The following is a 22455-nucleotide window of genomic DNA, read 5'->3' as shown; positions in this document are numbered from 1 at the left end:
CTCCTTTATTTGTCAATTATGAGTCATATCTTATTTCTCTGGTTTTCTCTAATAATAATAATAATATATATATAAACATATATAAACATTTATATTAATATAGTAAATTAATAAAGAATAACACACCAGAAAATCTCACGACCGGTTTCGTCCTTTTGGGACTCATCAGGCGAAGGTAGTAATCGAACCCCGGATCTTGTGTCACAGAACGAAGTCCGTGCCACTCGACCACAGTGATTCTACTGGAGTGTGAATGCGTATAAATTGGCTTTGCGGTATAACTATCATTGAGGGCATATTACCCAAGTGATATGATTGTACAGAGTGCACCCCTGGTGCTTTGAATCTGACAATCTACACAGAATAACCACTCTTTTAGGCAAGCCAAGCCGTAAATAAGAAGTGGTATAACAGATTTATAGTAAATAAATAAATTATAAACACTAGAAAAATTCCACTTTACGACCGGTTTCGTCCTTTTGGGACTAATCAGGCGAAGGTAGGAATCGAACCCCCGGATCTTGTATCACAGACCTAAGTCCATAACACTCGACCACAGTGATTCTACTGGTGTGTGAATGCATATAAATTGGTTTTGTATAACTGTTTTTCAAGGCGTATTACCCAATCATAACAGTTGGGTAATACGCCAATTCCAATTAGGGTTATCGTCTCTCTTGGAAGATTTCTTATTTTTGAAGTTTTACTCTTTGACTGTCCAAAATGATCACTCATGTAAGGAGTCAAAGCTGTCTTACACATTTAGCCACAAATACTATGGATATCTTGTTTAAAGCAAATTCCAAGTAAAGTCAATGTTCATATCAGTGTTGTTTCAAAGTTATGGTTACAAAGATAAAATGGTGATCGTAAATGTAATTTTGTGGAAGCTTCCAAGCATCTGCAGTTTTTGACAATGTAGGATTCATAATTATTTACAAGTCCAATGAACATTACCAAAAATGCAATTTAGTAGCACGTACTGTGAGCATTCAGTTTTGGATTAATTAAGAATCATCATTGCAACTTGAATATATCCAACATAGATATGATATAGCTAAAACTTATTACAGAAAAATGAACGTTACACTAACCGAAGTAATATCACTTACTTCACTTTCAAGGAAAAGAACGGGCCATCGTTCAAGTACGTCTTTGACTGGTGATGTGTTCATTAACAACTCCCTCCTTCTGTAAGCAAATGTAAGACCCACATGACAACGGATCGTTATCATGTTTTTGTTCTCTTTTGACATTTCTGTAATAAGACGGGTTCAGTAGATTTCCATAGTTGTGTTGTGTTTACCCATAAGAAGCCCCGGGAGGTAGGTAAACTCGACCTTCTTCGGTCGTTAAGTTTTCGTGTTGATGTCTCACTGCCAGTAGTCAATCTTTATCTTGAATTGACCTTCATTTCCAAACAACCCAGCTTTGTCTTTTGCAAAGATTTTGCCCGTTTTTAACTTTAGACTGTTGACCAGTTCATCATAGCCAGATGCAGATCCCTTTTTTGTCAGACCAGCCGATTCACATAGTGATTACAGTAACTACTGTAAATCTAAAGATTTGTACCACAGTAAATACTGGATTGTGCTGACAAATCTGATAAATCGGTAGAATGTGCTATTAAGTTTACAGTAAGAACTGACTGGATATTTGTTATTCCAACAAATCCCCAACAACTGGATATGTTGGAATAACACATATCCTCAGTTCTTACTGTAATCGTAATAGCACATGCTACCAAATTATAGCACGATCCAGTTTTTACTGTGGTTCAAAACTGTAAGATTTACAGTAGTAACTGTGTTCTCTGTGTGTATCGGGGGGTCAGACATTGATTCTTTGCCAGAATTGCCTTTGCAACATCCATATACTCCAAGTTTGTTGGATAGGCTTTAAATTGGATATTTTCATTGGATATTGCATCAAAAGAGTGGCTTTTCATGCCTTTGCCCAGTGCAAGTTGATCTTTAGTAGATTTGTAGTTTGCATTACATAAATCAAACAATAACTGTAACTCCGGTATTAGCTTAGAAAGTTGAAATACCTCTGGTCATGAACCCTGTCTTAGTTTCATATGCAAAGACTGCATATCATCAGAGGAGCTGACTGACACTCATTGTATCCTGTGAGCTTTCATCTAATGAGTTACCATAAGGAAAAATACTGCAGCTTGCACTGCTTAAGTCAAGAGGAGAAAGTACAGGGATGGGTATTGCTTTGGGAACTATTTTAACTGTTGCAACATTCTGGACTAAATCACTAATGATGACTAAATTTACCATATCTCCCCCAAAATCTGAATCTGCATACTGTCTATTAAACTCATAGTTAATGTTTTCTTTATTTTCAATTATTTGTTTCAAACTTTCAACTGAATTTGGGCGCTTCTGAAGGCAGAGCTCCCTGATTTCCGAGGCAGAAATTATCAACCTTAATTTCAAAGGTTCCATACTGTCGCTTGACGACTACCTAACTATGTCCATGATTTGAATATCATGCCAATGGATATAAATCAGCAAAGTCTCTATGATGGGCTAGATAAAATTTATCTGTCTCCTTAACAATGTATGCCCCCAATCCCCATATATTTTGCAAATCTACTTTCAAAACATTTGACCACAAAACCAATATCCTTGTTAACTGGTATAGGTTAAATCTGTGCAAACTGTGCTAAGCCATCAGAAATAAGAACCGACATGTCTTTGGAATACTTTGTTCCATGAACTAAGACTTTGTCTGAAATTGAGATTGTGGAAGAATTAAGGACATTAGGGATAACACTCTTCATAACTTCTGAGAGTAATACAATAGGCAAACTTGTCACATTCTCCACAACAACAGGTAAGCCAAAGAAATGTGGGGAAGCCAAATGATATGTTTCCATCATTTGATGCCTATTGGCTAGTATATTCTTGAAGTTATAAATATTTCGAATGATTCTTTTGAAGAAATAGTGTTTCGCTTCGAACCGTACTGTGGGGACTTGAACTAAAGGTCCAAATAACCTTATTTGTTCAGGGTAATGTTCAACGAAATGGTGCCTAGGTTTCAGTCTTGCCTCAGGAATTAACATCTTGAATATCTGTTTGTATTCCTTTGTTTTAGCCTGAAGGGAAACAATAGTTCCTTCAGTGAAAACTGTGGGCAATTTCAACAATATCTCCATGTAGTAATATCACAGCAAGTACTGGGTCCTGCTCTGGTACACAGCCTATCACAAATAATGGGATCAACCGAAGCAAGGTCCAATTTTCAGACTGATTACCGCCAATACTACCTGTTTTGCTTGTAATTTTGTCCAATTACCTGTGGTCTATTTACTCTATCGGAGTGCTTGTACTGAAAATGCTGTATCTGAGAGTTGAAATATTCCAAAGTCATCTGTTTTTTTTTGGAGAAATTAAGTAGCTAGGACAAAGTGCTATATCGTAGGGTGTATTGCCCTCTAAGAGATCATGGGAAACATCAAAAGGAAGACCCTTAGTTATGTGGAAGCGCTCTAAGTACTCATGTAAAACACAGTCACATTTAACACCATGAAGTCTAGACAATGTTGGGTCTTCTCTGACACTCGAATATTGTGGTATGTGTTATTTTCCTTGTTTTTACTTCGCAATTTTCTGCTGCAAAATCTATGATTTGTAAATCAGAGCTGGTGGCTATACACATTCGATAAGGTCATTTCGGCCAAAGCTCTCAAGAAATCCACCAATTTGGTGAACATCAAGGTTATCACAGCTTCATTTTACAGTACCTTTTACATTTCCCCCAATGTTTCTATAAAGAAACCTGCTTTTTCAAAGAATGTTTACCATTGTACCTTCCCAATGCAATTTCCTGAGCCTTTACAACATGAACATTTTCTTGATCATATTTTTGTCTTAATTTATTTGAGGCAAGAATTTCGGTATATCCTTGGCTGGATACTTCACAAATGGATACTCCTGAAAAAAGGGCATTTGTAAGTTGCTCAACAAAGTGAAAACCTTTTTCATGACACTGCTCCAAAATATCTCTAACTTTTTGAATTAACCAACGGCCTTGACAAAGAGTGTATCTCCACAAGCTCAGTAACTTTTTCTTGAACGTTTTTCTTGACGTGTTAAACTGATTTTTATCAATTTGCGAATGATTATCCGACATGAATTTACTTTTAAACAAAATATGTATCTAAATTTCCTTTGAAATACATTTAAGTATCAAGGCAGTTATAGTAAGTTTGGGTACTTTAACCTTTACCACCTTTGTTGGAATCCAAAAACTTCCACAACAGCAGACAATTCATTCAAACCTACACTGAGCAACAAATAATAATTGTAACTTAACTTTGAAAACTTACTCATGTATGGTAAATTGCTTTAAAAGCTTAACTAAATCAACTGTAACTAATGCGAAAATATTTATTTCCGTTGCTTGCAAGTTTCTTGCAAGTGAAGTTTTCTTCTTGTCGCTACAAAATGCAGACAGTAATGAAACGTGATACCTTGTTATCGTTTATCTAGACCTGAGATGTTCATCGCTGCTATGTGCACGGTGTTGTGGGTATTGACCGTAGCTGTATGTATTGACTGTACACTAGTGTCTAATTACCGACGGTAGCAATCTGTGTGTGTATTATCTTGGATCGATGGTGGTGTCTAACGCTTCTGTTACACCATATTCGAAACTAGGTCACATTACCTGTATGAGACGTTTCTTGTACGCGAGTCTTCACACCTTTCACTAAATCAACTGTGAGTACTATGTGAAAATATTTATTCAAAATTCTGGCTTGAACATCTGCTGTGTTGGCCGTGAATGTAGCACGAAAAGGTTATGTTACTATATTAACCTGATGTGTTGGTAAAATGCCCTTTATCTGCAAGGTAGCCTGAGCCAGCTGCGGTTCCAGCTGTTGTTTATGTTAAAAACGCAAAGAGCAAATGGTTTGTCATAAGTTTGTGTATAGGCCTATATACCAACACGTACATAATTGCTCTATTTGGAAGCAACAGATGGAAATCTTATCATTGTGTGGGCAGTCTTCAACATTTGTAGTATCAGTTTGAGATGATAAATCCTCTGCTAGACAGATAATAAAGAGATTTTTTTGAACAATTTTAGCCTACGATGAAGATAATGTATACTTTGTGATTATGAATTACCTCAAGACCTGTATCCAAGAGACAGACTGTAACCATTAAATTGGTTTAACATGAAGAAATGAACAACTAGCATTAGTTCAAAAAGAATATATACAAGGGATCTTCAACAAGAAAGACCATACCAAGAACAAAACAACAACAACTTTGAATTCATGTTTTACCAGCTCCCACATTAACTGCCCTTAATAACCTGGGAACCCATAAGTTCGTTGATGAATACCATAAGAAGATGCATGTTTCTGGTAGAAGTATACCTGTATTAGTTGTTATTAATGCAGCAGTCCTACTCTTTTATTACTTTGTGCAATCTTCTCATGCAGTATTAAATTGGATGGAGAATGGGTGATGCTAGTTACACGAGGTGACTTAATTTTATATGTGTGCAAAAGGGATAGGTCATATCTTAGTCGCTGGCCACTCACAAGAATCAGCTTTAACTAAGATAACTACTCAAACAGTAACAGTACAGTAACTGTGTATTTTGCTGTTAACAAGTTAGTAATACAACAATCATAGACCCTACAGTTGGACTGTGCAATGTACTAGTACAACTGATACTATTTTTGTATTTATTATAACTAGCCATAGCCTAGGAACTAGGGTAGACTTAGGCCTTGGTCCTAAAATTGTAAAAACACTTTACAAAAATGAAAAAGGTTCGAGCGTTTCACTGCCACCAAAATGTATGCACCGATTGTGGTAAAGGCTGACTTTATTACGCCGACGATTACAATAACTCTTTTTGTTGCCGTGACAAACGGTACACAGAAATTACAAGTACATGCACCCAACCGTATTTGTTTTAGCATGAGCGATTGCTTAGCCTTAACAGTTTAGTATACGTTAGACTAGAGCGGTGTACAAATTTTTACTACTAGGCTAGGCTAATTGGGAACGACTTCGAAACATGGGTAACACATTCTAATTTCTTTCTTTTTTTCGGGAGGCCGTTGTAACTTGTTATAGCCATGGTAAAAAGTATTGCGCAAACCTGAACATTTAAAAAATGCGCCTGTTAAAACCACTGCCATGGATTTTCAATTCTAATATGCGATTGTGATTGGTTACTCGTTACGCCATAAGCTGCATTACGTTATCAAAATATTTTTGGTTTCTTTTGCTCAGTGTGTGAGCATTATATTTAGCCCTGTCGTCATGCTTCACTTCCGTTTCTATGATAGCAACACAAAAAGAAAAATTGTACATTGCAGAGGGTAGCAAAAACCAACCGTGACTGAACTCATTCGTACTGTGCCGATAAATTCATTGCTTGGGGCATGGCACTTTATATTCATTCCTTCGGAACGAAGATACAACTAGGCTAGGAAGAGGACACATAAATACAGATTTTTGTGAAAGAAGGAGGACCGAGATGAATATTCATATGATACTATTTGTACACAGACTGCATTGTGGTACGTAATCAACGAAAATAAATATGACGCTCCGTGTTTACACATATATATATATAGTACTTCTTGGCATAGACGGGCGTACGTGGATTGAAGTAAGCGAATATACGAAATTATTTTCGCAAGCTTCCGATATCCCTGAAAATAGAAATAGCTGGGTCAGCAACAACAAATTCAAATTTTCCAGCTTCAACGCATTTATAGTGTTTTTTAGTTATCGGTACATTCTGCTCACTTTTATGTGTCTTGCTTTGTGTTTGTTTGCCTATTTTAGTTGATTTTCTGTGTCTGTTATGTGTGTAGTTTTGCGAACCGGTTAAAGTAGCCTAACATACTAGCCTACTTGTATAACACCAGATTTGTCCTTCGATGATCGGCACGCATCTAACCTTGAGTAAGTTTACCGTTTCCTTTATTTCATTTTATCTCATTTCAGTGTTCTATCCGTTGAGCTTATTAATTATTTATCATGCTCATTGTCACCCACAACCTTATCATCTCTGTGCTGTTCTTGCTAACATACTCAGAAGTCTATGGCTTTCCAAACTTTTTGTTTTCGTCGCAACCTCACTCACTCTCAGAGATCAAATTTGTTTTTAATGCTCCAAAAAACTAGGTATGTTGTGCTGTTTGGATCAAGTGATTATTCAAAATACACTTATCAAATTATCTTTGTATTGATGGGCATTTTCATTCTTCAAGTTCAAATTGTAAGTTGTCAAAATTCAAGTCCCAGAGAAAATGTTCCTGTTATTAATTACCCTCTCTGGTTACCTCGAAGCAACCCAGGACCTGCACCAAAAAAAAAAAAACCTTGTAAAATTTGTAAAATATAGTGTTCGAAAAATAAAACAATCCCGGACGTTTGCTTCAAGCTTGCAATGATTACCATCTGCGATTACCCATAAGCTTATTGCAGATATACAGTATGATGTTAATTGGCAAAACTAGATAGTATATCAAAGAACATTAGTACAATCTCTCGTGAGGGACTTGCGATACCGTTACCATCCCCGGCTTTCAAATGCGTTGAATCGAATGATGTACATTCTTTCCCGCTGTGGATGTGATGAATCAATAGCGCGGTAAAACAGAATCCTTTATGTGGAACGTAATAATCGGTTCCGTATAATCGGTTGCGCAATGGATTTTGTCGATGCCGATTATTAACCGATTTATTGTTTGATAATCGGTCACGATGTCGAATATCGGTCGAAAAACAGTAAAATATCTGTTCAAAATAACCAGAGAGGTATATGCTATAATGGTTGTGATTGATGGGTTCATAGTAAGTGGGCATGCATCAGTAATGCAGCTTACAACACCCTTGGTCAGCCAAATGACGATTGGCTTTGCGTAGAATGTTCATGAATGGTATCCAGTGCCGTTCAACCCCAAAAGCAGTACAGTGCGACAATTGTGATCAATGGATCCACACTACGTGCTTTAAAAGTGATGGCTCAAAGTACAGCGAGCTAATGTACTCTAGCTGTAACTGGGTGTGTGATGTGTGCGACTTAATGAACTCTGATCCTTTCTTCTCAAATAACAATTCCATCAGCTGCACTAAATCGTACGAACTACTTCAAAATTGTACGTCTGGCGTTGACTTGGGGTCCAACCACCATACCAAGATCAAATTGAAAACCAACTCAAGACAGATTAAAAGGAAGGCACTCAAATTTCTTGTCGTAAACTTCCAGAGTGTTTGTAACAAGCAAGCTTCCATCGAAAGTCTTATGAAAGTCTTGTATTAATATGTCACCCACCAGAGACAATAACATTATTGATCTTATGTTCACTAACAATTCTTCAGCTTTCACCTCAACTAAAGTCATTCCAGGCATAAGCGACCATGAAATTGTTGAGTTGTCTCTAAATATCTCCCCTCCCTGCAAAAAGTTACCTAAACTTAAAATCTATTTGAAGAAATGGTATAATGGTCGATGATTGTGAGGAGCTCAATTTGTCCGTTGGTAAGATCCATTCTTGGGACTGTTATGGCCACAGGATGCTGCCATAATATTCAAGTGAGCATACAATGGTGAGTTATATGCTACAGCCCTACCGGCTGGGTGTTAAACCTTTTATAAAATAGTACAGGTACCTGCAGGTGTTGTAGCTTCTTAGCCTAACACTCTACATGTACAAAGCTCGGCTGTGTAGGCGCAACGTAGATAATGGGTAGAAGAGATGTAGGATTTAATACGATCCACTGTTGGAAATTCTAAGCGTAGAAAAAACAACGTAGTAGAGTACCTTTGATGAAATGTAAATGTCACCTAACATACATACGGATGGATAGAATATAGTAGTGAATTGACTGAGTAGAAAGTAGTATCATGTAAACTGTGAATGGCAGTAAAGGGAATGGTATTGCGTTACTGCACTGGTGGCACAATTGTTTCTTTGTTTTGTATGTGTTCTGTTCCAGGTAGATTTTGAAAGTTTGGTTAGTATTTCAGTTCTAAGACTAAAATTAAGGTGTGGGCCTTCCATCTTATGGTATATATTCAGATCACACTGAAGTTTTATTTTGCATTATCTTTACATAGATGCTGCAGATCTGAGCACTTGAAATTCACAATCATTTAGACTGGAAACTGAAGCAAAGGACAACAGGATTTTATGGGGGCTTATCAGAGTTTATGGGCTATCAGAGGATACCCAATCGTACATTTTGGAGAAAAGCTACCATCATACGAAGTAAGTTGACAATTGTTTCTGACTCAGTGTGTAAATGTGTTATCATTAGGTGCTAGAACCATTTAGCCAGACATTTGCATTTGAGAGGATGAAGTAAGACACTATTGAGGATGTTCATACAACATTGTGCAGACTCTCTTGGTTCTTCTTAAGGCAATCACAGGAGCACTAATCTTCCTTTAAAGTATGATTCCTAACTCTTTTTTATCTCAATACATTACATGTATAGAGATATTGTAACAGTAAGTGGGACTCTCTCTTCTCTTAAAATTTTTTCAGCGTCTTCATACAAAGCTCTTTTTCTCTGGAATTTCCAGAGCAAGAATATATCATATAGACCAACAAAAGTTACTATTTTTTATTCGAGAATTTTATCTCATTCTATGACTTTTTCACCGATTTATGTCCAAATCGGGCCAAATCTGACTGAAAAACGATTGTCACAGACCTTTTTTGCACACGCTCCAAAACTTGTTTGTAGCGAACTTTTGCCCACGTTTTCCTGCTCATTTGTTAATTATTATTCGATGTCTATGGTTTATTATGGGCACGTGACATATTACTTCTCAGCGATTGGTTTATCTGCGGTTTTATGAAAGAGAATAGAATAGAATTGTCTTTCAACAGTGGTATCGTCTAAGACAGGGTTGTCCAACCTACGGCCCGAGGGCCACAGTCCGGCCCGCCGCAGGGTTGCGTCCGGCCTGCCAGAGATGCTCTACTGTGCGAAATTTTAGTGAGCAGATTTATTGATAACAATTTGAAGCTATGCAATCAATCATTCGAACCTTCTGGGTCCACAAAACTGCATACAGGTCAGTTTGTGTGACACTCTCTAAGCGGGGGGGGGGGGGGGCGGCTGGACTTCATTCATCGGTTTTATCAGGAAGGAAAATAAATCAGTGCGCTCCGCGCGCAGTGCTTAACATTTTGTTGCCTTGGGCTTCGGGCAAAAAATTTTGTTGCCTTGGGCTTCGGGCAAAAAAGGTTCATGCGGCCCCCTCCTTCATCATGATCATTCCATGTGGCCCTCCTCTGCAAAAGGTTGGACAACCCTGGTCTAAGATATGGTCCTATTTATTATATATTTTATCAACATTTTAAACTTTCATTTGTTTTTACAGGTAGGTATGAATAAGAATTTTACTAGTTGTAAATGACATTTTATGGCTTTTATTTGCTTTATTTGATGTTTAAATGATTTTTCTTTCTTAAAACAACACTGAGCTGCCGCCCCTACTTTTAGTAAAAAGGTCGGTTTTTGATGATTAAGCCCCGCCTCCAAGTCTGGTTTGTAGCAGATTGGCTATGACTCATGACAGCTACATGTTAGATATACGAAAATGGCTACCCTCGCGACCAATTTTCTGTACTCTAGTTAGGTACGCGAGGTGTGTATTGCATGCTAATTACATATACACATTGTGTACTGTTGAATTTTACGTAGTGCATTTAATTTATATTAGGCCTTCGTTTTTGTAACATCCATTAAGGCTAGTACTGGTTTTCAGGTAGCTTTTCAGAGCAAGGTCCATGATAAGTTTGTTTGATTGCCCTTCATGTATTTTGGAATAATTACGTTTACACATTGTTGTACTTCTGAAGGCTACTTAGGCCTAGGCCTAATGCATTTAAAATATATATAGGCCTAGGCTAGGCCTATTTCTATTATTAGTCTTTCAGTGATAGTCACATTGGCATTGTACTGGTGTTCAGACAGCTTTTCTTAGGAAGGACCAGGGTAAGTTTGTTTGATGGGTACGTATAAAAGAGGAGCCGGCCATAGCATCACAACTTTTTTAAGACTATAAAGATTGTATAAGGTTATGTTTTATTTATAAGGATATAAGATGTATAAGGTTATAAGAAGTATGTTTAGCTTTCTTTTGAACCTGTAATGTTTGACATCAAATGTACAAAGAATTAAAATAAAATAACAAAATGGAGAGGAACTGAGGTGGCTATTAGGGGAGGAGGAGGCCACCCATCACTTTCAAATAAAAACTTGTAATCTTCTTTTACTTTTTTCCAAGTCATAAATCCATGAAATCTTCATGTCAGAAAAATTGAGATGGAAAGACGTGGGTTGTTTTGATACTTGGAAGTGGACACAGTTTTGATGGTAGTCACCACTACAGTCTACAGTAACATACAGTAGGTCGATAGGCCTAGCTCTCAAGGCGGGCATCAAGAATATGGTCGAGTTGTTCGCCTCTTCTAATTTGGCCGCTGTCATTGACGTCAAACTATATGACCAAAAAGTCCAACAGAGACTGACCCAAGATGAAGGATACCATAAAAACAAGTTCTTAGGTATTCTATGACATTACTAAACCTTGCAACGTTGTTCTTTCGACAAATAGGCAATGAGCGCTAAAGGCAACACTAGCAGGAAAAAGTGTAACCTGCAGAGACTATTCGTGGCAAAGTAGCTTAAATGCAAGTTATATATTTGTTGTACATGATTGATATTGATAATTGTAGAGACAGAGCAAAGATTTGAAATTAGGAATCGAAATTAAAACTTCCAGTATTGAGATACTGCGTCATTGATGCTCTTGTTCCCAATTGCGATGAAAAATCGGCTGAGTGCAGGTATTTACATTCGTAGAAACATGAAAGAAAATCCACTTCGTTTTTAGTGGAATAAATCATACAAAATGCTTAGTTGTAACATGCTGTTCTGCAGGGCTAACATACAGTACACAACTGCATTCCTGTAGTTTTTTAACTGTTGAGTTGATGGGAAACATACAAATTATGAAGTTTCAATGTTGCTAAATTAATATTGCTAGATTTGTTTTAGTCAGATTTTGCTCAGTTCTCGTTTCTTGTGATGGTAAAATAGTAAACCGTCCAAATTGTGTGAAAGATGCATTTGCTGGGCTGAGAGTGTGTGACTATACCATTACTGTAATTTGATCACAATGGAACTAATCCCAGACGGAAAAGCACAGTTGCTGGATGGTCTTTGGAAAACAAAATACCCCAAATGACTTGTTTTCCTCTTTGCTCTCTTCTCTTCACAGGCTGCAACATCCCCCAGCTTATTGCCTGCCCTCGAAGGCTTGGTTAATCTCGATGTTTACAAAATCGCTTTGTCAGGATACAGCGGCTCCTGCAAGGTGTTGAACTCCTCAGGAGAAATTGTAAGTCTATTTGGTCTGTGTGTAAAATTACTTCTTTACAATCTGTATGGCCCTAAGTGGCTGCACGTTCATGGCGAAATTAGGGACAAATTTAGCATACTAGCCCACTAAGCCGAGAAATGAATTGATTTCTTCAACGGACTGCGGCGCTGGCGCATCTTCAATTGCTTGCACAAAGTCAGGCGCAATGCAAATGCCTTCCTTGGTAACAACATGACCAAGTAGTTGAATTTTACTAGCATTGAAGCCATAAGTTTGAATTCGTTTTCATTTCTCATTGGCGTATCATAGTAAGAACTAAGAATGCGGCGTAAATTTTAGTTGCGCTCAGTTTGGTGTCTTCCAGAAAACCACAGTATCATCTAAATAGCATTGCACGCCTGGTAAGCCATCAAGAATAAACTGCATGACTTTCCCGAAACATACAGGGGCAGACACCAGACCGAAGCTAACATGTCTATCGATATACACCATCGTGAGTAAAGAAAATAGTGAGATTGCGACTCTCATGTAATCCCAATTTATGGTACGCTGACATAAGGTCTCACTTTGAAAAATATTAAGCTCCCTGCAATTTTGTAAGCAACTCTTCAATGTGTCGAATAGGGTGTTTTTCTACCACCACTTTTTTTTTAATTTCCATAAATCAACACAATTTCTTATTTTTCCATTGTTGATTTTGATGACAGTCGTAACCTTTGCATTCATGTGTGTGGTTGCGTGTGTGTGAGTGCGTTTGTGGCGCATGGGCAGACCTCACATTAAGTGTGTAAGAGTACCACTTTGCGCATCAGAAAGACTATTGTTTTTGGTGGAGGTCAAAGTTAATTTGGGGTCTTTTTATATCATGAGCAGTATACATAGTACCCTTTTATATCCTTTACCTAGTCATAGGAATTGTTTACATTTTTATGTCAAAACATTACATGTATAGAGATATTGTAACAGTAAGTGGGACGCTCTCTTCTCTTAAAAATTTTTCAGCGTCTTCAAACAAAGTTCTTTTTCTCTGGAATTGCCAGAGCAAGAATATATCACATAGACCAACAAAAGTTACTATTTTTTATTCCAGAATTAGATCTCATTCTGTGACTTTTTCACCGATTTTTGTCCAAATCGGGCTAAAAACACACTTTCGCAGACCTGTTTTGCACACGCTCCAAAACTTATGTTTTATGAAAGAGAATAGAATAGAATTGTCTTTCAACAGTGGTATTGTCTAAGATAGGGTCCTATTTATTATATATTTTATTAACATTTTAAACTTTCATTTGTTGTTTGCAGGTAGGTATATTACTAGGTGTATATGACATTTTATGGCTTTTATTTGCTTTATTTGATGTTTAAATACTTTTTCTTTCTTAAAACAACAATGAGCTGTCGCCCCTACTTTTAGTAAAGAGGTCCGTTTTTGATGATTAAGCCCCGCCCCCAAGTCTGTTTTGTAGCAGATTGGCTATGAATCATGACAGCTACATGTTATATACGAAAATGGCTACCCTCGCGAACAATTTTCTGTACTCTAGTTAGGTACGCGAGGTGTGTATTGCATGCTAATTACATATACACAGCCTGTACTGCTGAATTCTACGTAGTGCATTTAATTTATATTAGGCCTTCGTTTTTGTAGCATCCATTTAAGGATAGTATTGGTGTTCAGGTAGCTTTTCAGAGCAAGGGCCATGATAAGTTTGTTTGATTGCCCTTTATGTATTTTGTATAATTACGTATACACATTCTTGTATTTCTGAAGGCTACTTACTGTAGGCCTAGTGCATTTAAAAAAAATATATATAGGCCTAGGCCCCCTGGGCCTATTAGGCTTTCAGTGATAGCCACATTAGCATTGTACTGGTGTTCAGACAGCTTTTCCTAGGAAGGACCAGGGTAAGTTTGTTTGATGGGTACGTATAAAAGAGGAGCCGGCCATAGCATCACAACTTTTTTAAGACTATAAAAATTGTATAAGGTCATGTTTTATTTATAAGGATATAAGATGTATAAGGTTATAAGAAGTATGTTTAGCTTTCTTTTGAACCTGTAATGTTTGACATCAATTGTACAAAGAATTAAAATAAAATAACAAAACGGAGAGGAACTGAGGTGGCTATTAGGGGAGGAGGAGGCCACCCATCACTTGCATATAAAAACTTGTAATCTTCATTTACATTATTTTTTCCAAGTCATAAATCCATGAAATCTTCATGTCAGAAAAATTGAGATGGAAAAACGTGGGTTGTTTTGATATCTAGAAGTGGACACAGTTTTGATGGTAGTCATTACTACAGTCTACAGTAACATACAGTAGGTCAATAGGCCTAGCTCTCAAGGCGGGCATCAAGAATATGGTCGAGTTGTTCGCCTCTTCTAATTTGGCCGTTGTGATTGACGTCAAACTATATGACCAAAAAGTCCAACAAAGACTGACCCAAGATGAAGGATACCACATAAACAAGTTCTTAAATATTCTATGACATTACTAAACCTTGCAACGTCGTTCTTTCGACTAACAGGCAATGAGCGCTAAAGGCAAGACTAGCAGGATAAAGTGTAACCTGCAGAGACTATTAGTGGCAAAGTAGCAAAAATGCAAGTTATATATTTGTTGTACCATGATTGATATTGATAATTGTAGAGACAGAGCAAAGATTTGACATTAGGAATCAAAATTAAAACTTCCAGTATTGAGATACTGCGTCATTGATGCTCTTGTTATTTATTGTCTTAAACGTTTCATTGTTTTCGCTTGAGCTCCTGTTTTCATCCAATTTCCATCGTATATATTCTATCCATCGGCTGAATAAATATCTATCTATCACCAGGGGTCAAATTGTGAAATATTTGTAAACACGATATCTCAAGAAGGGAGGCTTGAGCAGACCTCATATAAAGTGCATAGGCGTATCAAATTTTGTAAAAGAAGTCTTTTGTTTTTGGAGGAGGTCACAGTCAGTTTGGGGTCACCAGGGGTCAAATTGTGAAAAACTTTTAAACACGATATCTCAAGGGAAGCTAGGGCAGACCTTATATTTAAGGTGTAGAAGAATCACATTGAGTACAAGTAGCATATTATTTTTGGTGGAGGTCAAAGGTCATTTGTGGTCATAATAGGTCAAATTGTGAAAATCTTGTAAACATGATATCTCAATGTTGCAAGCTTAGGCACGTCTCATACTTAGTATGAAGATTTATAACATTGAGTAAAAGGGCCATTCTCTGGAAAATGAAACTGGCATTAAAAATTTAAAGTGTTCATCAAGACCAAATGTTATTTTTATTTTTTTTAGAGGGATACCTCAAGTTTTCTGTTTCATTTTTTTTTCATTAAATTACAACCATAACATACTAATTAAACTTGCATTATTGTAAGAATTAAGCCAAAATTTGTAGTTTTTAACTGTATATTTGTTTTTTTTTTCTACATAAGTATCTAGAAATAATATATCAGTTATCAACTATCACATGGAGGGCTGGAGGCAGTTATACATGGGTTAATTTATTTCATTCCTAAAGCAGACGTTCCTGATCTTCGATTCTTCGTTAATAATGGGTGCTAATTAGCATACAGTAATTATGATGTCACACACGTGACCAAAATAATGCAAAAGTTTACATAAAAAGTAGCTGATGTGCCTTATGATGTCCACACTTGATATGCAACCGTTCTTGGTAAAGACTGTTAGTTCTGCACAATATCCAGTCAAATAATTATTCCTAAAATTAATTAATAGCCTCTATAATGAGTCGTAACACACGTGATCGATGGTCACGTGTGTGACATTTATGGTCACTTGTGTGACAATAAAGACCCAAGTTGAGCATTCAACAAAACTAAATGGACTAAATATTGTCAGCAGACTGGTTTGTTGTGTGTGTGCAGCCTGACAACAGTGTAATATGCACATCAGAAAAGCTTCATCCAATGAAATTGCAGCAGCACAGTGGACTTGGACTGTAATGGTATGACAACAGTGTTATGCAAATGAGGAAAGCTTCATCCAATGAAATTGAAGCATCCATGAAAATGCAGAATGTCACACACGTGACCCAACAATGTCACACACGTGACCCTCCAAATAGAAACAGTAAATCTGTTTTTAAGTAATTCCTATTCCCTTGTAGGTAAACTTGGCATCAAAACAGCCTAGAACTTTGATTTTAGAATTATCAGTGTAGGCTAGTACTTAGTAAGAAGGTGTTAAAGCATCACAAAGAAAACAAATATTAAAAAGTGCAACATTCAAAATGGTAATGCCACCAACCTGTAGGTTGATGGGAACATTGATTGCAGTTAAGCATTATTGACAATCAGACTTGGCATGAGCCCGGAGGGGTCAGGAGCTGACCCTGTCGGTATGCCAGTAAGATAACGGTGACAGGTGACAAAGTACGTACAGTGACTAGTCAAATCTGATAATTTCTGAATATGAGTAATACATCACAGAAGTGAGCACGTTCAAACGTGGAATTGAATGTCATAATGTAAAACCCTTCATGAATTTTTCATTGTATCAAGGCTACAGTTCAACTACGTTCTTGTACAAACTTCCTGTTATGACTATTCATAATGTGCTTTTCATTCCAGGTGTGCTCTATAAAGTCTATCTCCACACCATGCTGTGCATCCGACATAAACAGGGAAGTATTGCGAGTCAGGGATCCTCAAAAGAGAGGCGTACTAAGTGTCTATAAATGTGAAGTTGGTTGTCATTACAACTCACCCTCATTTCAGCCCGGGGCTTTGATCGGATATGTTAATATGACGTGAGTGTCCTTTCCGACTCAACTTGCTTCTGTTAATGTCACACCTACTTGCTTCAAGTTTGCTGATGTGCAACTACAAAATATGACAGCATAAACTACTGTAGGCCTACATACCTATATAGATATCTCAAATATCTTCAAGGGCATACAGTATTAGTCTACCAATGTACATGTACATGACTGCTACTTTACAGTACATTCAGAACCACTTTGGCTCCAAGGGAAAGGAAAGAATTTCTTGTTTCACTTTGCAATTCTAGAACAGTTGCATTTACACTATCAGTACTAGGCCTATAGGCCTACTATGTCACTTGCATACATGTACACTATCAATACTGGGCCTATGCTCTGTCACTTGCATACATGTACACTATCAGTACTAGGCCTATGCTCTGTTAGTTGCATCTACTCTATCAGTACAAAAAAGAAACTCAGTATATCATTTGTGAATCTACTGTATTTACGATGCAGGAATTTTTGTCGGCTCTTTATAGGCATTTTTTGCCCCATTAGCTTTACCAAAGGCAATTGTTTTATATTGAGATCACTGAAAGTGCAATAATATCCATTGGCAATTGGTCATTGTCGCCACAATAAAGATTTCAGGCTTCTTGTCATACTAGAATATATTTAAGGCACGGTTCTCACAATCATGGAAATTTCATCAAATTCTTAAAAAAACATTTTCCAGGTCGGGAAAACTTATGGAAAGATTACCAAGTAAAAAATCATTGGATATGAAATGGTATTCAGAGATTGTGTCTCTTTTTTTCTTCTGAAAACATGTCAAAATCTCATGTTGTATGAAAAATGGAATCTCTGAATTTTGTCATCGTATTTTAATTTGAAGAAAGTGTAGGAGCTCAGTTAAATGCAACAAGCTGTTTTAGGTTACGTGAGGATATGGCAGAATATCCATCTTGAAAACGTTGTACTATTTACCCGTTGAAAGAGGAAACACTCTAGAGCCAAACTGTTGGTTGTATTAATTGAAAATTCATATTGTTTTTTTCGTCTAGGAACAAAAATATATTCTCGTATCCGCAGTTTGAAATTTTGTTTGAGAATGGAGAATCAACTCTGCTTGTTAAATCTGCTTCAGGCTACACTTACAACGTAAGTTTAAAAATATCTGTACAAAGTTATCTATAAGTGTAAACTTTTATAAAGTGGAGGTTCTCAAGAGAGAATAAAAGACAAACTAAAATGATTACAGTACTACCAAATTTGAAGAAGAAGAAGAAGAGGAAGAGGAATAGGAAGAGGAAGAGGGGAAAGAGGAGAGGGGGAAGAGAGAAGAAGAAGGAAAAAAGAAGATATTAAAGCAGCTTTGAGAATTTAATCTTTTATTTTTTCATACCTGCCAAGTATCATTCAAGACCAAATTGTAATCAATCAAACTACAAGGCACTCTCCTAGATTTTGTTATCTTTCCGCAAATTGAAAGATTATAAATGGGTTGTTAGAGAACTTGATGCAAATCTCCAGCATTTTGTCGGGCGGAAATTTTGCAAATTTGCACAGTTAAATATTTAAATTGAAATTTCAAAATGTTCGATTTTTAACTCCATTATTTGATATGAAATTTGGACAGTCAAAATCTAATGATTTTTTTCGATATGAAATGTTAGTATAAACAGGCATGAGACTCTTCCGCGGAAACGCGGATTTCCGATTTTTTTTTCATTTTCGCGTTTTTTTCTCGTAATTCGCGTTTTTTATTATTTCTTATTATTATTATTTTTTTATATATTTTTTTTTATTGCCGAACATGCTGGACTGTGAAGGGAAGGAACACCGAATTTGACCAGTGGTGGAATCAAGTAGCACAAAGCAAGCAAAAAACCCTTTGTTTGGTTCAAAAAAGCTAATAGATAAATTATACAAGCACAAATTCCACACTTTTTTGGCGAGTTACGTGATGTGATAGATTCCATCTAGAGTCCACCATTTTGCATCTAAGCCCTCCTTACCTGACAAAAAATTTCTAAAGGGGAGGGGGACACCCCCTCCCCTTAAACCCCTCCCCCAGGACTGCGATCGATAAATTTCAGATTTTTTTTACCCGGCTCAGTCTCATCCCTGTATAAAGGAGCCGCCAATATTTCAGGAATGAAAAAGTTAAACCCAACGGAAGACGGAACAAAACAATGGAAGCGTGCATCCTATTGATAGTTTCATCTCGACCCAAAAAATAACAAAGACTGGAACACCTTTGTTTTGATTTGAATTTTTCATTCGCTCAATCTCTGCTAATGGGCCAAACTTTGAGCAAAGAGTACATTGTCTTCATTGTGTGATTATTAACTACACTATTACTGATAAGAAGGACAATGAAAGCATACTGGGGCATTTAATAGCTCTTCCCAGTATGAGGTCGTCTTTGTTAATGAACAATGATGTTCAATGGACACTTTGTTTGGTGACTGTAATGTAAATTTATTTGGCAGGGAGAAGTTCCGATGATTTTGCCATTACGTGGATCTAAATATGTATGTGAAATATGTCCCTGAAATATGTATCCTAATACGTATCTGAATATGTTCCTGACATTATGTAGCTAAATATGTATTAACAACTAAAAATGAATAGAAGTGATCAAGTATAGATGTGTTCATCGTTAACATTCAGATTTATAAATAGTGTGCAGCTCAAATGTTGTTTATCATGTGTGTAAGGTGGTATTTATGAAAACTCATCAAATGTTTTCTTTAAAAATGAATCATTGGTCTAGAGAAAGAGTCTCACATGTAAAGACTGGTAGCGGAAGTTAAGAGTTCAAGTTTAGTAAGAATTATTTATTGGAAACTTGTTAGTTACTTGAAATTTTGACTGAACTTACTTTTCTTCTTGTAGATAAAAATGCTACAAATAAAGGGAATATTCTATTTACAAACTCTGAAACTCATATGCGCTGCAAAAAGCTGGTGCAGTTAATAGCTAAAATTGTTAACACACCCTGAGATTTCTATCCAAGCAGGAATTTCTCTAGAGGCAAATTAAAATAATTAGATGAACTGAATATTTGTAGAAAATTCTCTACATGGTTTGATCTAGAAGGAACAGTATCTTTGTACCTTTTTATTACCATCTTCTCTTAAATTCAGGTATTGTCGCAAGCTGGTAACCACAAAATAGGTGAATTTGGTCCTACAAGGAATTCCAGTTGTATAGAGGGAAGCATCCAACGTGACCTGGACGTAAGAATGAAAGTAGGTGTGATACTGGCCGCTGCCTGGGTTTTGTGTATTATACCAAGTGATGGTAGTTCCACCAGTATGGGCGGTGGTGGTGGTGATGGTGGTTGTTAGTGAAAAGGAGATCATGATGACAGTGTCCGATCGTGAGTACGAGTGTGTTCACACCACCATGTTGACCATTTCTCGTAGTATGAGATAGTATGGTGTGACCATCCCCAGTAGTATGAGATAGTATGGTGTATTCACACCACCATATTGACCAACTCTCGTAGTATGAGGTAGTATGGTGTGTTCACACCACTAAGTTGACCATCCCCCGTTTTTTTTTTCTTTTTGTCTTTTGTTATTTTCTTTTGCAAAGGGAATGGCACTACTCGTTAAGTCTTGAAAGGTTTTCTTGGCCACTTCCTTCCTCGTTGTATTTACGTTTATGGTAGTATTATCAAGTAGGGTAAAAAAAAAACAAGAGGGTAGTTGGGATAAAAAAAAAATAAAAAAAAAATCTATAGGCCAGGAAGAGTAGAATTTAAACTTGTTGTGTTGTGTTTATCTCTTGTTATATCAAACTTTAGGTAAATTGTTTTTGTTTTTTTGATACCCCATCTGACTATAACTATTTATCGTTAAACCTGTATATTGAGGAGAAACAAGTAAATGAAATGAATGTCCTACATCAGCTTAATGCTGCTTTAAGATTAAAGCATGGAATTTATTTTCAAATTATTTTTCAAATGTATATATTATTGAAACCTAGTTTGAAGGGAGTTCTGTCTTGGATTTGGAGGCTTGCTTACCTTTATTAATATTATAATTAATATATAATTAATTAACGGTGTAGAGATTAGCAACTGTACAGAATGTCAGTCTTTGAAGTGTCACAGAAAATCTTCATTTGAAACTATAGAGTGTATTACTTTAAAGAGATGATATCCAGTGAAACCTGCTTTAAAACAAAGAATTATTTTCTTATTATATAATATTAGTAAATGAACAATGTAGACACATAAAAAAAGGTCAAATGTCATAGAAGGCACCAGAGGTCAAAGGCTAAAAACCTTGTAAACTTGATAACTCAAGAAGTAAAAGTTGCTTGAACTTTAAACTTGGTAACTGTGTTGGTAGGACTATATAAGGATCACCCCGTTTTAGCCAATAGACATGTCTTTACATTCCGCAGTGCTTTCAGTATTACAGTGAGAATTACTCTTGGGTAACCTATATTTTCGCATTGGTGACGTGTCCGCCCCCCCCCCCCCCAAAAAAAATCGTTGTTAATGTTTACATCGCAACCTTGCGGTTACATTATTGAATTTTGCTCAATTCTCCCTGTTACTATCTTAGTCCTCCGATTTCTTGGGATGGCAAATTGTAAATCTCACATTTTGTTTATTTGTGAAAGACAGGTTGGCAAGTTTGATTGGCAGGCTGATAGTAACCTACACTTTACAAGTGCAGAATGCCAGAGAGAGTGCAGAGAGAATGGGTTTATCAATAGCTGGGCCTTCCCATCAGTGCTTTCATATTGTAGCACATTTAGGAATTGCTGGAAAACTTTATACCTCAACAAGTTTCTTACATCCATTGATTAATAAAAAAAATTAGACCAAACATCTTTATCTTTATTTTATGAAGACTTAGTATTTATTTTTCATTATATGGCAATACATTCCACTGTTAGTATTGTCAGTCGGTTTTGATGTATTTTACGACAATAATACTGTATATGAATGTTTACAGTACCGGGTTGAGGTAACTCACAAGTGCAATATTTTTTATGATGTTGTATTCTATCTTTTATTGTCTTTTATTTCCAGCAGAAAATACAACTTTTTTTTTTGATTTATGTTTCTGGATGTTGTACGTATTGGTAGCGGTTCACGTGAGGGTAACAATTAGTTCTTAATAAAGTGCAATATACAAACTACAGAAAGTATTGTCTTAGACCACTTATACTGTTGAGTTTTCTTTTATTTTATTGTTCAACATTGCATTGTTTTTGGCTATTGGCGATCCTAAAAACAATAACACTGTTACACCCATGCACTGTTCGGATTAATTGTTACGCAAACACGGT

General features: G+C 36.5%; 1 protein-coding gene across 4 annotated transcripts; it reads left to right on the top strand.

The window, feature by feature from the left end:
* The first annotated feature begins 4294 nt into the window (after positions 1–4294).
* LOC139973763 (uncharacterized) lies at positions 4295–22455 on the top strand. Of its 4 annotated transcripts, XR_011795331.1 has the most exons (7): positions 6164–6565; positions 9118–9268; positions 11302–11581; positions 12298–12417; positions 17003–17181; positions 18201–18297; positions 20289–22455. XR_011795331.1 is itself a non-coding variant. In XM_071980645.1 (6 exons), exons 2-6 carry the CDS (start codon positions 9191–9193, stop codon positions 20490–20492), a joined length of 678 nt encoding a protein of 225 aa, XP_071836746.1. In that variant the 5' UTR covers positions 4295–4739; positions 9118–9190; the 3' UTR covers positions 20493–22406. The 4 variants fall into 4 exon arrangements, 3 of the variants coding, with proteins under 3 accessions (XP_071836746.1, XP_071836738.1, XP_071836731.1); XM_071980645.1 differs by lacking the exons at positions 6164–6565; positions 11302–11581 and adding an exon at positions 4295–4739 and having other exon boundaries at positions 20289–22406; XM_071980637.1 differs by lacking the exon at positions 11302–11581 and having other exon boundaries at positions 6209–6956; positions 20289–22405.

Source organism: Apostichopus japonicus, chromosome 2 (assembly GCF_037975245.1).
Source record: "Apostichopus japonicus isolate 1M-3 chromosome 2, ASM3797524v1, whole genome shotgun sequence".
NCBI classification, from domain to species: domain Eukaryota; kingdom Metazoa; phylum Echinodermata; class Holothuroidea; order Aspidochirotida; family Stichopodidae; genus Apostichopus; species Apostichopus japonicus.
Note: the sequence above shows the minus strand (reverse complement) of the source record. Positions and strands in the feature narration are given on the sequence as shown.